We start from the raw sequence: 14,027 nt of genomic DNA on the forward strand, positions 1-14,027 counted from the left end.
AAACATCCCTCTAGCACATGCAATACTGGGAGCCTGAAACTTGGGACACCATGCTTGAAAGTGCTTGACAGTCTAAGGCTTTATCCACTGTACCACCTCCCAGGCACATAAACAAATATTTTTAAATATTTTAAAAGAAAATAACAAGTTACAGAAAAAAAAAAAGAGCAAGAGAAGCTGGACACAAAAGACTACAAAGTGTGTGGGTCCTCTTAGCTGAAACAGACAAATCTGCAGAGACATAAGGTGAGCTAGTGATTGGCAGTGGTGGAGGGAGAGAAGGTGGCTGGGGTGATAGCCAGAGACACATGTTTCCTTGGGTTGCTGACAGTGGTCAAGAATTGGCTGGCAACAGTGCACACGTCTGTGAATATACCAAAGACCAAACACATCTGTGAATATACCAAAGACCAAACACACCTGTTAATATACCAAAGACCAAACACATCTGTGAATATACCAAAGACCAAACACATCTGTGAATATACCAAAGACCAAGTGGCTGTGCCTTTAAATGGCTACACAGTGCGGCACAGGAATGACAGTGCAATAGAGGTGGAGAGGGCAAGCAGAAAAAGATTTCAGAAGGGTGGGGAGAGGAGGAAGAGGGAAAATACCCACAGAAGAACAAGAATAAGAATAGGGGTAGATTTCTTTTCATTTTATTTTATTTTATCTATTATTGGATAGAGACAAAGAAATTGAGAGGGGAGGAGGAGATGGAGAAGGAGAGAGACAGAGAGACACCTGCAGCCCTGCTTCACCATTTGTGAAGCTCTCCCCCTGCAGGTGGGGACCAGAGGCTCGAACCTGGGACCTTGCGCACTGTAATGTGTGCACTTAACCAGGTGCGCTACTGCCTGGCCCCTTGGCTTTCTCATCAAATCTCACACAAGCAGGAAGAGAATGGGGTGAAAGACATAGAGTTAAAACAAAAATACCCCAACAATGTAGAATTCTGCACCTGGCTCATTATCCTTCACACTTGAAGGAGAAAATAAAGAATCTATCTGACAAGGGGTCGGCAGTAGCACAGCGGGTTAAGCACAAGGACAGGACTAAGGATCCCAGTTCGAGCCCCCGGCTCCCCACCTTCAGAGGAGTCACTTCACAGGTGGTGAAGCAGGTGTGCAGGTCTGTCTTTCTTTCCCCCTCTCTGTCTTCCTCTCCTCTCTCCATTTCTCTCTGTCCTATCCAACAACAATGACATCAATAACCACAACAATAATCACTTCAACAAGAAAAAAAAAAAAACAAGGGCAACAACAGCGACAAAAAGAATCCATCTGACAAACAGTAACAGCTCTCACTGTACAGGGCTGAAGAGGGGCTCTGGGTGGCTCAGGGATTGATCTGTGTGGACGCTGGTGCTTCCCTTCTCCCCAGAAGGTGCTCCAGGGCCCTGTCCATGCTCTGTGTCCTCTCACAGGATGAGGACATTGGCGGTGTGTGGGGGGGGGGGGCAGGCACTCTATTAGGGACACCCAGCAGGCCTGCCCAAGGGAGCAGCCTTTGAGCACAGTATCCTGCCAAGACTGAGGGTCCTGGGACCTTCACCCCACCCCACTCCCTGCCCATCAAACCAGGACCACACTTCTCCCCCTGCCAAGACAGCAAAAGAAGGCAGAGTGGGCAGGGTGAGGGGCCCTTGCACTTGTTCCAGAGGGAAAGGAGAGCATCTGCCCCATGTCTGTGCAGCCTCACCTGAGGAGGGGTCCACAGCCCCTGAGGAGTGAGGAGGGGTTAGGGGACCCACCTGGGGAAGGTCCTGCTCCGAAGCTCCTTGATGAAGACCTGGCTGCCATTCTGCACGGGCTTGACCTCAGGTGTCTGCCCAGGGCTGTGCTTGTGCCAGGTCCGCTTCTTTTTCACTGGAGGGACAGCAGGCAGCCCGTCACTTGTAGACCCTTCTCTGACGCCCTCGGGGACTCAGCCCAGGGGATCCAGCCACAGGATGGCCCAGGAGTGTGAACACTGGGGGACCCAGACATCCTGGAGCCAAAGCCCATAGGGCCCCCTGAGGGTCCCACCACCTACCTCTCCTGCCCTCACGGTGCCGAGCTGTCACCTGGGCAGCACAGGACACCTCCCACTCTTCCCAGTGTTGGGTCACAGCCCACCATCCCTCTAATACTCAGCAGTGGCAGTGCCCAGAAGCTGGGGTCTCCTGGCAGCCTCTCATGCACACCCGCTCTGTCCAGACCAGGACGAAGCATGTCATGAGACCGAGCCCTAGAGACAAATGGCTGAGCCGGGATCCAGCCCCTGAGCCGGGGGCCTGAGCTCGCTCCGGGCTGCCTGCAGGGCTCCATGGAACGGGGACAGCCAAGCACTGCTGGTGCTATTACACCTTACAAGGGGCCGGGGAGGCTGGGGCTGGCATCCCTCTAGTGAAATTGAGCAGAGACATCCAGTAGTTTGGCCCAGGCTGCCCATGTGTGCCTGGCACTGCCACTGGAGGTGCACACTCGCAATCCTCCCTCTGGAGGGTCCAGGCTCGTTTGTATACATCGTAGAAATCAAGTATGGCGACCAGGTGGTGGCGCACCTGGTTGAGCACACATGTTACAATGCACAAGGACCCAGGTTCGAGGCCCCATTTCCCACCTTCAGGGGGAATGCTTTGCAAGTGGTGAAGCAATGTTGCAGGTGTCTTTCTGTCTCTCCCTCTTTATCACCCCTTCCCTCACGATTTCTGGCTGTCTCTATCCAGTAAATAAAGTAAAGATAATTTAAAAAATTAAAAAATAAAAAGAAATCAAGTATGGTGCAAATGTCGTGTTCTTGTCTAAGACGGTCTTGAGGGGCCATGACCTGACAGTAGACAAGGAGGGGGGGTGGTCTGGAATGGAGGTCTGCTCAGCACCCCCTACCCAGTGTCTCCCCCTCCTGTGGAAGCCTGAGGCAGGCCCAGCTCAGGGGCTGCTGTCACCAGACTGTCCTCACTCTGTCCCTGTTACCACCAGCTACAGGAGGGCGTGTCAGGGCTCACCTGCAGCCTCAGCCCACTCTCTCCTGTGAAGCCCTGCCCACCTCTGGCCCCCTTTCTACTCAACAGGAAGCCTCTTCTGAGCCCCCTCCAGGAGGGTTCTGTGCTGTGCCAACCTCACCCAGTTCCCTGCGGGTAGGTGCAAGGGTTGAGAAAATGCCCCCCTCACCCCCCCCCCCCCGCCCGACACACACTCCAGGGTCTCACAGCCCATGAGGACACAAGTGTGTGTACAGGCTTGTGTGTATGTGTGTGCCTGGCATGCATGTGTGCCCACAGTCCAGTAAGGGCATGTGTGTACTCGTGCCAGGAGGGGTCCAGGCAGGAATGCCTGCTGCCCTAGGAAGTGCTTTTGACCACATGACAGGCTGAGGGAGTTGGCGGGGACAGTGGTTTGGATCTCGAAGCAGATGCAAGATACACATCAACAGGTGAGGAGACAGGGACCTGCCCCTGCTGGGGTCATGAGGCCATGCCCCAGCAGATAGTGACAGGGTCTCATGGGGGTCAGGTCCCAGGGAAGGAGGTGCCCTGAGGAGTGAGGCCTCCTTGGTAGGCCCGACTCAGGGGTTGCTTCTGGCCTGGTCTCTGCAGAGGGGTGCTGAGTGACAGGCTGAGAGGGGTGCTGAGTGAGAAGACCTCAGCTCCTGGACACCTGGGTATTCGACGGCTTGTAGGTTGTGACCCAGGACTGGGAAGAGTGTGGGAGGGGGTCAGGTGACACCCATGTGCCAGCTCAGCTTCTTGAGGACAGTAGAGATGGGTGTCAGGGCCTCTGGAGGAACCCTGTGGCCTTTGATTCCAGGAGGTCTAGGCTGCTCTACACTTCAGCTCTTCTTAAGCAGCCCACCACAGAGTGGACCCGGAGACTCTTATGTTGGATGGTCTCCCCTGAGCTGCACCGACCCCTCTGTCTGAGCCTCCAGGGCGGGGCGGGAGAGGACCTGAGACTGGAAAGGCTGGAAAGGCTGGGCACAACCCCTGCACCTGCCGAGTGCTACAGGCAGGCAGTGCCAGGCTGGGTGACTGCTGTCCTGTCTCTGCACCACAGGCACACAGTGGCTGGGCCCAGCAGTCAGCCCTGCTTTATAAAGAGCCCAGCCACAAGGGGTAGGCTTGAGGGGACGGAGAACTGTGCACACTGTGGCCAGTCTGCTTCAGACTCTGAAACAAGCCAGACACCATGGCCCCACCTGTGAGATGTGTGGCTGCCCCGGGAGCCACACGTGCCCCTGGGCCGTAGACTGTGTTCAGGCTGCAGACAGCACCGCCGCTCCAGCCCTGCTTTCCCCCAGTGCCCCCTGAGGGCAGCCAGGGTCAACGTGGTCTTGCACCCTACTCCGTTGGCTAAGTAGATATGGTGCACAGTGGGAGACTGGGCCAAGTGGAAGAAAGTCCCTGAAGGCACACACAGCAGGTCATTTAGGAAAGGGATCACCAGGATCCCTGCTGCTGAAGGGAGGGAGAGCACACCAGCTGTCCTTGTGACTGTGGCCGGTGGGGGGTGGGACTTGGCCAACCCCCCCCCCCCCCCGCTGGCCTGTCATCTCATTCAACCCATTTCCCCAGTCAGAGTCCCTCATCCAGGTGGTCTCACCCGGACATGCAGGTGCTGGAGGTTTCACTGCTGCCCAAGTCTTGAAAATGGCCAGATGTCTGCACTGGGCTGAGAGCGGCCCACAGTGAGCAGTGCTTAGGCCACAGGTGGTAGGGAGCAAGGTTGGTGGAGGACCCCAGGCACCAAGGCAGCTCACTCCAGCAAACCCAAGATGAGGTCATGGCCAAGGTCAAGTAAAGTCCATGATTCAACCCGGGGGGCATCAGCACAGGGCTGTACTTACAGGTGGACTTTCCATGGGTTTTCTCACAGTTTGGACAGTGGTATATGTCAATGTCCGGGGCCTCCTCCTCTTCCACTCCAACACAGCTGAAACAGATGAGACACAGACATCAATGGCACCCAGCGGCTCCTCCAGAGCCTCCCATGGAGCTCAGGCAGCTAACACTCAATGAGCAGAATAACTGTAGGGACAGTGGGCCACAGGGGTGGGATCTCAGGGCAGGGAGGGGCAAGGAAGGCTTGGCTGGAGGTGACCAGAAAAAGGGGATGGAGCTGGCCCTCTTACAGCCCTGCCTCTGGGAGAACCCTCACTGCTCTGCTGCCACAGAACTCAGGGAGGTCAGGGGGTGGGGGTCTTGTAGTCAGGCCACTTCTATCACTGTACCAGGAACAGCTCAGAGCCATGGACAGGGACCCTCTAGACTTTATGAGGGCCTGTTAGAAGTCACCCTCCCCAGAAGGTTGAACCATGACGCTGGAACAACTGGATATTAATGGCGGAGTTGACAGTCTGGAGAATCCTCAGAACTTTATTAATGGGCCGCCCCTATGACCCGGAAACTCCTCTCCTGGGGCTATATCCAAAGGAAGCAAATACACACATCCAAAACAATCTATGTACAGCTATGTTCAGAGCAGCACGGTTCATAGTAGCCCAAACCTGGACGCAACCCAGTTGCCCCACAACAGATGAGTGGTTGAGAAAGCTGCGGTCTATAAACACGATGGCAAACTGCTCTGCCGTCTTCTTGGATGGAGTCATGTGAAGCGAGATACGCCAGAAAGAGGCTGATTTCATTCATTAGTGGAATTTAAGAAACAAGGACAGAAAGGGAAAACACAAAGTAAAACTTGGACCAGAGCAAAGGACCCCAGAGGTGAAGAAGCAGAAAGGGGATCGGGGTGGGGGGGAGGTCTTGGGGAGAGGCTTGGCGCATGTTGGTGGGAAAGAACTTAAATCGGAAGTGGGAGTGTTTTGCAGACACCTATAATGGAGAAATGAGAAAGTGTACCCTCGTGTCAACGGCCGTATTATAATCCGTTAACCCCCCAATAAAGGAAGATGGGTCCAGCAATGAGTGCAGCCTGGAATGTTCCTAGCTATGACCACAGAATGTGAGCTCAGACCTACAGGGATGCAGAGGTTACACAGGCTCCTGTGCTGAATATGGGCCCCAGATCAAATCAGTGGGGTTTATAGTTAATGATATTTATATACTTTCCCCATGTTTGGAAGCTACTCTCTTCCCTGATCCAGCTTTCTAGTCCTATTCCCACCTCTGACACCATCTTCCCAGACAAGACCTTGGGTCCACCTGCATGTTAGCTCTCAGTCGGACTCAGGCAAAAATTAGTAAAGTCATGGGTCCCTAGGAATATACCTAAAATAGACCTACTAGCTTTTTCCAAAATGGAGACCCCAAATGTCATCTGCTATATTCTTGCCTTTAGGTTCCTGACTATTAAACAATTTGTTCTGCTGTATACCTTAACACTTTTTCAAGTTGCAGGTGCTGCCATGACGCCAACCTGACTTCCCTGGACAGAGGACCTCACCAATGTGTCCTGGACCCCCACCTCTCCAGTGCCCCGTCCCACCAGGGAAAGATAGAAACAGGCTGGGAGTATAGATCGACCTGCCAACACCCATGTTCACCAGAGGAGCAATTCCAGAGGCCAAACCTTTCACCTTCTGCATCCCATAATAATCCTGGGTCCATACTCCCAGAGAGATAAAGAATAGTAAAGTTTTCATGGGCTACGGAACTCTACTGGTGGGAATTCTGTGGAACTGTACCCCTTATCCTATGGTCTTGTCAATATTTTTTATTTTATAAATAAATTAATAATAATAAATTTAAAAAGAAAAGAAAAAAGTGGATTTGTCAGAGAAATCAACAATGCAATACTACCTCACCCCTGTGAGAACTCCCTATATCAAAAAGTACAGAAACAAGGGCTGGTGAGGATGTGGAGAGAAGGGAAATTCTTGTACACTGTTGGTGGGACTGTAATTACTACAGCCCCTATGTAAAGCAGTTTGGAGACTTCTGCAAATACTGAATATGAACCTACCTTATAACCCAACACATCCTCTCCTAGACATCTATCCAAGAACACAAGAACAGTTATTTGAAAAGATCTATACACACCCCTTTCTGCAACAGCCAACATTACGAAACAATACGAGTGTCCAACAACAGATGAGTGGTTAAGGAAGTTATTACATTGTAAGAAACGATGGCATATTCTCCTGTGCTACAGCATGGATGGAAATGGAAGGAATCGTGCTGAGTGAAACAAGCCACAGGTGAAGGATGGATACCAGATGATCTCACTCAAAGATGGAATCTAAGAAAACCAATTAAAGGGCAAGAAAGGGTGAATCCTGGGAGTTGGGCGGTAGCGCAGCGGGTTAAGCGCACACCACGCGGCGTGAAGCACAAGGACCGGTGTAAGGATCTTGGTTCAAGCCCCTGGCTCCCCACCTGCAGGGGAGTCGCTTCACAGGTGGTGAAGCAGGTCTGCAGCTGCTTTTTCTCTCCCCCTCTCTCTCCATTTCTCTCTGTCCTATCCAACAACTACGACAACAATAATAACTACAACAATAAAACAAGGGCAAAAAAAAAAAGGGAATAAAAAATATTTTAAAAAGAAAGGAAGAATCCCAAATAGATTGTGGGGCGGAACTGGGGGCTCAGACAAGTGAGGTAGGAGCACAAGGGGCTTCAGGGAACATAAATTCCTGTGGTGCAACAGGATGGCGGCTTAGTGAAGAGTGACATGTACTGACACCTGCCTGGTGGGAATGTGCAAACATGCCCTCACAACAGCAATGGCTCTACGAGCCGGCATTCCCTTCATCAAGTAAGACGCAGACTGGAAGGGAAAAAAGTGGAGTCGGACTCTTGCCTCAAGCCACATACAAAAAAAAAAAAAGAAAAGAAAAAGAAAAAGAAACTTAATCAGAATAGATTAATAACAGAAATGTAATAGCTAAAACTATAAAACTCTTAGAAGAAAATAAGGGTAAATGTTTATGACCTTGAAATTAGTCATGGGGATCAAGATATGAAACTGGAAACTTAAGTTTCAAGAAACTGGAAACTTAAGTAGAACAGTTAAAATAAAATAAGTGGGAATCGGGCGGTAGCACAGAGGGTTAAGCACAAGTGGCGTGAAGCACAAGGATCCTGGTTTGATCCCCCGGCTCCCCACCTGCAGGGGAGTCGATTCACAAGTGGTGTCTATCTCTGCAGGTGTCTGTCTTTCTCTCCCCCCTCTCTGTTTTCCCTTCTCTCTCCATTTCTCTCTGTCCTATCCAATGACAGCAACAACAACAACAATAATAATAACCACAACAATGATAAAACAAAAGGGGGAAAAATGGATTTGTGGTACAGGCACTGAGCTACGGCAATAACCCTGGAGGCAAAAAAATAAAATAAAATAAAATAAAATAATAAAATAGTGGTCCGGGAGGTGGTGCAATGGATAAAGCACTGGATTCTCAAGCATGAGGTCCCGAGTTCAATCCCCGGCAACACATATACCAGAGTGATAGCTGGTTCTTTCTCTCCTCCTATCTTTCTCATAAATAAATAAATAATATCTTTAAAAATAAATAAAATAAGTAAATTAGTCATCATCAAAAATTTAAACTTTTGTTCACCAAATTACACTGTCAAGAAAAAGAGAGGTGACCAGGGAAATAGCTCAACAGTATTTACATGTTTGAGGTGCAAGGTTCAGTCTCTAGCCCTAAATGAATCTGAGTAGTGCTCTCTCAACTCCAGCTCATATGAAATCATTCTTTCCTTTCTTTCTCCCTTTCTTTCTTTTAATATTTATTTATTCCCTTTTGTTGCCCTTGTTGTTGTATTATTGTAGTTATCATTGTTGTTGTTATTGATGTCATTGTTGCTGGACAAGACAGAGAGAAATGGAGAGAGGAGGGGAAGACAGAGAGGGGGAGAGAAAGATAGACACCTGCAGACCTGCTTCACCGCCTGTGAATCGACTCCCCTGCAGGTGAGGAGCCGGGGGCTTGAACCGGGATCCTTATGTCGATCCTTGCGCTTTACACCACATGTGCTTAACCCGCTGCGCTACCGCCCGACCCCCATTTTCCTTTTTTTTTTTTAACCAGAGAACTGGTCAGCTTTGGCCTATGGTGGTGTCAGGAATTAAAATTAAGACCCCAGGCATGAATGTCTGTTGTATAAACTGAGATGCTATCCCCCGAGTCCTAAAATCTTTAAAACAATAATAAATGTTTTAAAAAGAGTTCTCATACAGAATAGGTATGAATATTTGGAAGTTGTGTACCTGATACAGGTTTAGTACCTAGAATACATAAAAAGCTTTAACAACAACTGAACAACAAAAAGACAAGCAAATCAACTGGGGGGGGGGGGGCAAAGGGCTTAAGTAGACATTTCTCTCTTTTTCTTTTCTTTTCTGTTTTTTGTTTGTTTTTTGTTTTGTTTTTTGCCTACAGCGTTATTGCTAGGGCTCAGTGCTGGCACTATGAATCCACTGCTCCTAGCAGCCATTTCCCCCTATTTTATTGGATAGGACAGAGAGAAACTGAGAGGGGAAGCGGAGATACAGAAGGGAAGAAAGACAGACATCTGCAGACCTGCTTCATCGGGTATGAAGCATCCCCGACCCTGCAGGCAGGGAGTGGGGGTTGGAACCCAGATCCTTGTGCTTTAACCAGGTGCACCGCGCCCCTGACATTTGTCCAAAGGAGATGTTGTGTCTACATCATTTTCAGTAGGAAGCAAGTGGAATGCAAATGAACTACTGGCCTCACCTTTGCTGAAACCACTCATATCCACCACATGACTTGGGTGGCTAGAGTAAGAGAAAGACAAGAAGAAGACAACCAGTGCTGGAGAGGATGTCGAGAAAGTAGAGCCCTCCGACCTAACCGGTGGGGACGTCAAAGGGCGTCCGTCCGTTCTTCCTTTCTTTCTTTCTTTTTTTCTTTCTTTCTTTCTTTCCTTCTTTCTTTCTTTCTTTCCTTCTTTCTTTCTTCCTTTTTATTTATTTTTTAAAAAAAGGAGACATTAACAAAACCATAGGATAAGAGGGGTACAACTCCACACAATTCCCACCACCAGAACTCCATATCCCATCCGCTCCCCTGATAGCTTTCCTATTCTTTATCCCTCTGGGAGTATGGACCCAAGGTCAAAGGACGTCATTTCTATGGAAGACAGTGTATCGCAGTTCCTCAATGAATTGATCATAGAACTTCCACGTGACCCAATCATCTGAGCCTAGGGGAGATCCTCCAGAGAAATGAAAACAGGAACTCAAACTAATCTCTGTACCCAAGTGTTCATAAAGGTTGTTATCCATGATAACTGAGACACGGAAGCAGCCCTGTGCCCGTTACTTGGTGAGTGGACGGACCACACAGGGCTCGTCCACACAATGGACTGCGATTCAGTCTCTAGTGGGAGTGAGGTGCTGACTCCAGCTACCACAAGGAGGAAGCTGGAAACGTGGTGCCGAGTGGAGAAGTCAGACACACAAGGCCGTACTGTAGAGTGACCCCGGTGCCCTGAAATGCACAGACAGAGGGGGGCAGGTGGTGTGGGAGCTGGGGACTGCTTAGAGGTGTGGGGTCTCCTTGGCTCTTGGTCTGTGGAGGCATGAGAGGCCGCTGATGTATACATTCACTTTCAAAAGGCTGCTTTTTTATTTTTTAATTCTTATTGTCTTTACTTATTTATTTACTGAATAGACAGACAGAAATTAAGAAGGGAGGGGTGATAGAGAGGAACACCTGCAGCCCTGCTTCACCACTCGTGAAGCTTTCCCCCTGCAGGTGGGGACTAGGGGCTCGAACCTGGGTCTTCATGCATTGTAACACGTGTGCTCAAACAGGTGTGCCACCACCCGGCCCCCAGAAAGCTGTTTTATGTTGCACACACTCTGTCTCAGTTCAGAGGAGAAGGCCTATGAAACGACTCACTTGGGTCCCTGCTGCTTCACTGTGTGCACAGCCCAGGCTGCAGCCTGACTCCTAGTGCCCTGAAGGGAGCCCTGGTGCTCCGGTCTCTTTCTGTCTCTGGCTTTCTACCCCTCTGTCTCTGACAGAGGGGTAGACAACAAACAAACAAACAAACAAAAATAACAGGGGGCCGGGAGGTGGCGCAGCAGGTTAAGCGCACATGGCAGGAGGCGCAAGGAAGGGCGTAAGGATCCCGGTTCGAGCCCCCGGTTCCCCACCTGCAGGGGCGTCGCTTCACAGGCAGTGAAGCAGGTCTGCAGGTGTCTATCTTTCTCTCCCTCTCTTTGTCTTCCCCTCCTTTCTCAATTACCCTCTGTCCTATCCAACAAGAATGACAGCAATAACAACAACAATGATAAACAACAAGGGCAACAAAAAGGGAAAAATAGCCTCCAGGAGCAGTGGATTCGTAGTGCAGGCACCCAGCCCCAGTAATAACCCTGGCGGCAAGGAAAAAAAAAAAAATGGGGCCAGGCAGTGGCGCACCTGGCTAAGTACAAGGACCCACGCAAGGATTTAAGTTTGAGTCCCTGCTCCCCACCTGCAGGATGGAAGCTTCATAGGCAGTGAAGCAAGTGTCTATCTTTCCCTATCTCCCCCTCCTCTCTCAATTTCTTCTTTTTTATAAATTGCCTTTAGTTATTTATAAATTTTTTATATTTATTTATTTTTCCTTTTGTTGACCTTGTTTTTTATTGTTGTTGTAGTTATTATTGTTGTTATTGATGTTATCATTGTTACATAGGACAGAGAGAGGAGGGGGAGAGAAAGATAGACAACTGCTTCACTGCTTGTGGAGCAATTCCCCTGCAGGTGGGGGGAGCCGGGGGCTCAAACCAGGATCCTTACGCCAGTTCTTGCGCTTCACACCACATGCGATTAATCTGCTGGGCTACCGCCTGACTGCCATCTTTAGTTATTTATCGGATAGAGACAGCCAGAAATCAAGAGGGAAGGGGGAGGGAGAGAGGGAGGGAGAGGCAGAACAAGAGAGGTGGAGGGAAAGAGAGAGACCTGCAGCTCTGCTTCACCTCTTGCAAAGCTTTCCCCCTGCAGGTGGGGACTGGGGATTCGAACCTGGGTCCTTGCGCATTGTAACATATGCACTTAACCAGGTGCACTACCAGCTGGCCCCCTCCTTTCTCAGTTTCTCTCTGTCCTGCCCAATAAAATGGAAAAAAAATGGCCACCAGCAGCAGTGGATTCGTAGTGCCCAGCAGGAGCCCCAGCAGCAACAACCCTGGCAGCAAAACAACGTCAACAAAACCAATTTAAAGGAGAAAGAAGCTGACTTGTGAGAGCCACACATCCCGTCTCCTCCGCCACAATCCATCGTCCTGAGAGCCGCCCAGCGCTCGCTGTGTGCCCTGTGCCACACCAGCATCCTGGTACTTTGTGCAACAATTGGGGTTTTCATACAGAACCCCACACACACCTCCCCAGGACATGTCAACACTGGAGGCTAGAGGCTGACCAGACCCAGCGCCTCAGTACTCTGTGGGGACAGTGGTCAGGGTGAGTGACAACAGACAGGACCACAGGCCACAGACTGGACAGACGGGATGTGCAGCCTGTCAAACCACAGTTAGGACAGGAAAGACCAGGCAGATGTTTCTGAAAATGTCATGCTCACACATCATCTCACACACAAGCCAAGTCGGCTGTGAGTGGCCTGCGGGGCCAGATGCCCAGGGGTAGGAAAGGCCCCAAATCTCCGGCTGCCCGGTGATTTCCTCAGCCAACACACACAACACTGAGAAGGAAGCTGAGAGGGCTCTGAGGGGCTCAAACAGTGCCCCCGATCTTGAAAACGCAAAGCATACCAAATATGTACGACTGACATGTCCGAGGTGAGTGTTCACAGTCTGCCTCTGTGAACCGAGGCTTTCGCCTCCCTGTTAGACCAGGGCAGCGCCAGGGATCTGCCTGGCACGGTGTGGGCACGCTCCACTCGCCGAGTGCTGGACGTTAGGCTCACAGCCCGGCTCGTCTTCAAGCCACACTGGACTATGCGGTGACTGTCCTGCTGGTGGAGGGGACACACGCGTAGCCGGGTCAGTCCCAGTCTGTCTGCGGCTTCAGCTGGCCCAGAGCTCCCAGCTGGTCTGTGGCAATGCACCCCCCACAAGGCTCTCCTTCCCCTCCCATCTCCACCAGCTGCCAGCCCCCAAGAGTCCCTGATTCACCACCAGCTAGCTGACAAAGGCAAGGTAACCTGGAGTGCTTCCTCAAGGCTCACTTCTCTGCCTCCCTTGCCCACAACCTCTGCTCACCTGGCCCTTCCCTCTGCTCACCTGACCCCTCCCTCTCTCACCTGCCCCCTTCACCTGGCCCCTCCCTCTGCTCACCTGGCCCCTCCCTCTCACCTGCCCCCCTTTACCTGGCCCCTCCCTCTGCTCACCTGGCCCCTCCCTCTCTCACCTGACCCCTCCCTCTCTCACCTGCCCCCCTTCACCTGGCCCCTCCCTCTCTCACCTGACCCCTCCCTCTCTCACTGGCCACTCCCTCTGCTCACCTGGCCCCTCCCCCTCTCACCTGGTCCCTCCCTCTCTCACCTGGTGGCCCCTTTGCTCACCTGGCCCCTCCCTCTCTCACCTGACCCCTCCCTCTCTCACTGGCCCCTCCCTCTCTCACCTGACCCCTCCCTCTCTCACTGGCCCCTCCCTCTGCTCACCTGGCCCCTCCCTCTCTCACCTGACCCCTCCCTCTCTCACCTGGCCCCTCCCTCTCTCACTGGCCCCTCCCTCTGCTCATCTGGCCGCTCCCTCCAGTCAGGTCTGCCCCATAGACCTGTTGTCCCAGCTCCTCAGTTCTGCCCCACATCCCCAGGGCCTGCTCTGCTCCCTTCAGGTCAGCTTCAGTTTGCCCATCCACCCCGTGGGCTCACGGTCACACGGGGACAGGAAACGCACAGATGGAGCACTGCAGGCTGGGGACCCGCAAAGCCAGGGCTGACCCCCACCAGCAGCAGTGTGCCCAGGTTCAGTAAAGCCATGCCTGCACCCCACTCCATTCAGGGGGTTCCCACTTTGCCTCCCCCCACCACCCCTCTGTGCAGGGACGCAGGTCTCACCCAGGACTGCCAATTGTGGTTTGAGCAAGGGTTCCAGAAAAGGGAGAGTGGGAGGGGGATGCTGTGGGCCCCTTGCTCTGCTCCGAATCCTTCAGAG

The 14,027-nt window shown here is 51.6% G+C and overlaps 1 protein-coding gene across 1 annotated transcript in view; it reads right to left on the minus strand.

Annotated features, from left to right (window-relative positions):
• PHF2 (PHD finger protein 2) overlaps window positions 1–14,027 on the minus strand; it is a 71,731-nt gene that overhangs the window by 26,957 nt on the left and 30,747 nt on the right. The window contains exons 2-3 of the mRNA XM_060200549.1: window positions 4,831–4,916; window positions 1,757–1,871 (exon numbers count right to left, since the gene is read on the minus strand). Of these exons, the coding sequence (XP_060056532.1) occupies window positions 1,757–1,871; window positions 4,831–4,916 (201 nt within the window). The remainder of the gene's footprint in view (window positions 1–1,756; window positions 1,872–4,830; window positions 4,917–14,027) is intronic.

This window comes from Erinaceus europaeus, chromosome 10 (genome assembly GCF_950295315.1).
Source record: "Erinaceus europaeus chromosome 10, mEriEur2.1, whole genome shotgun sequence".
NCBI lineage: Eukaryota > Metazoa > Chordata > Mammalia > Eulipotyphla > Erinaceidae > Erinaceus > Erinaceus europaeus.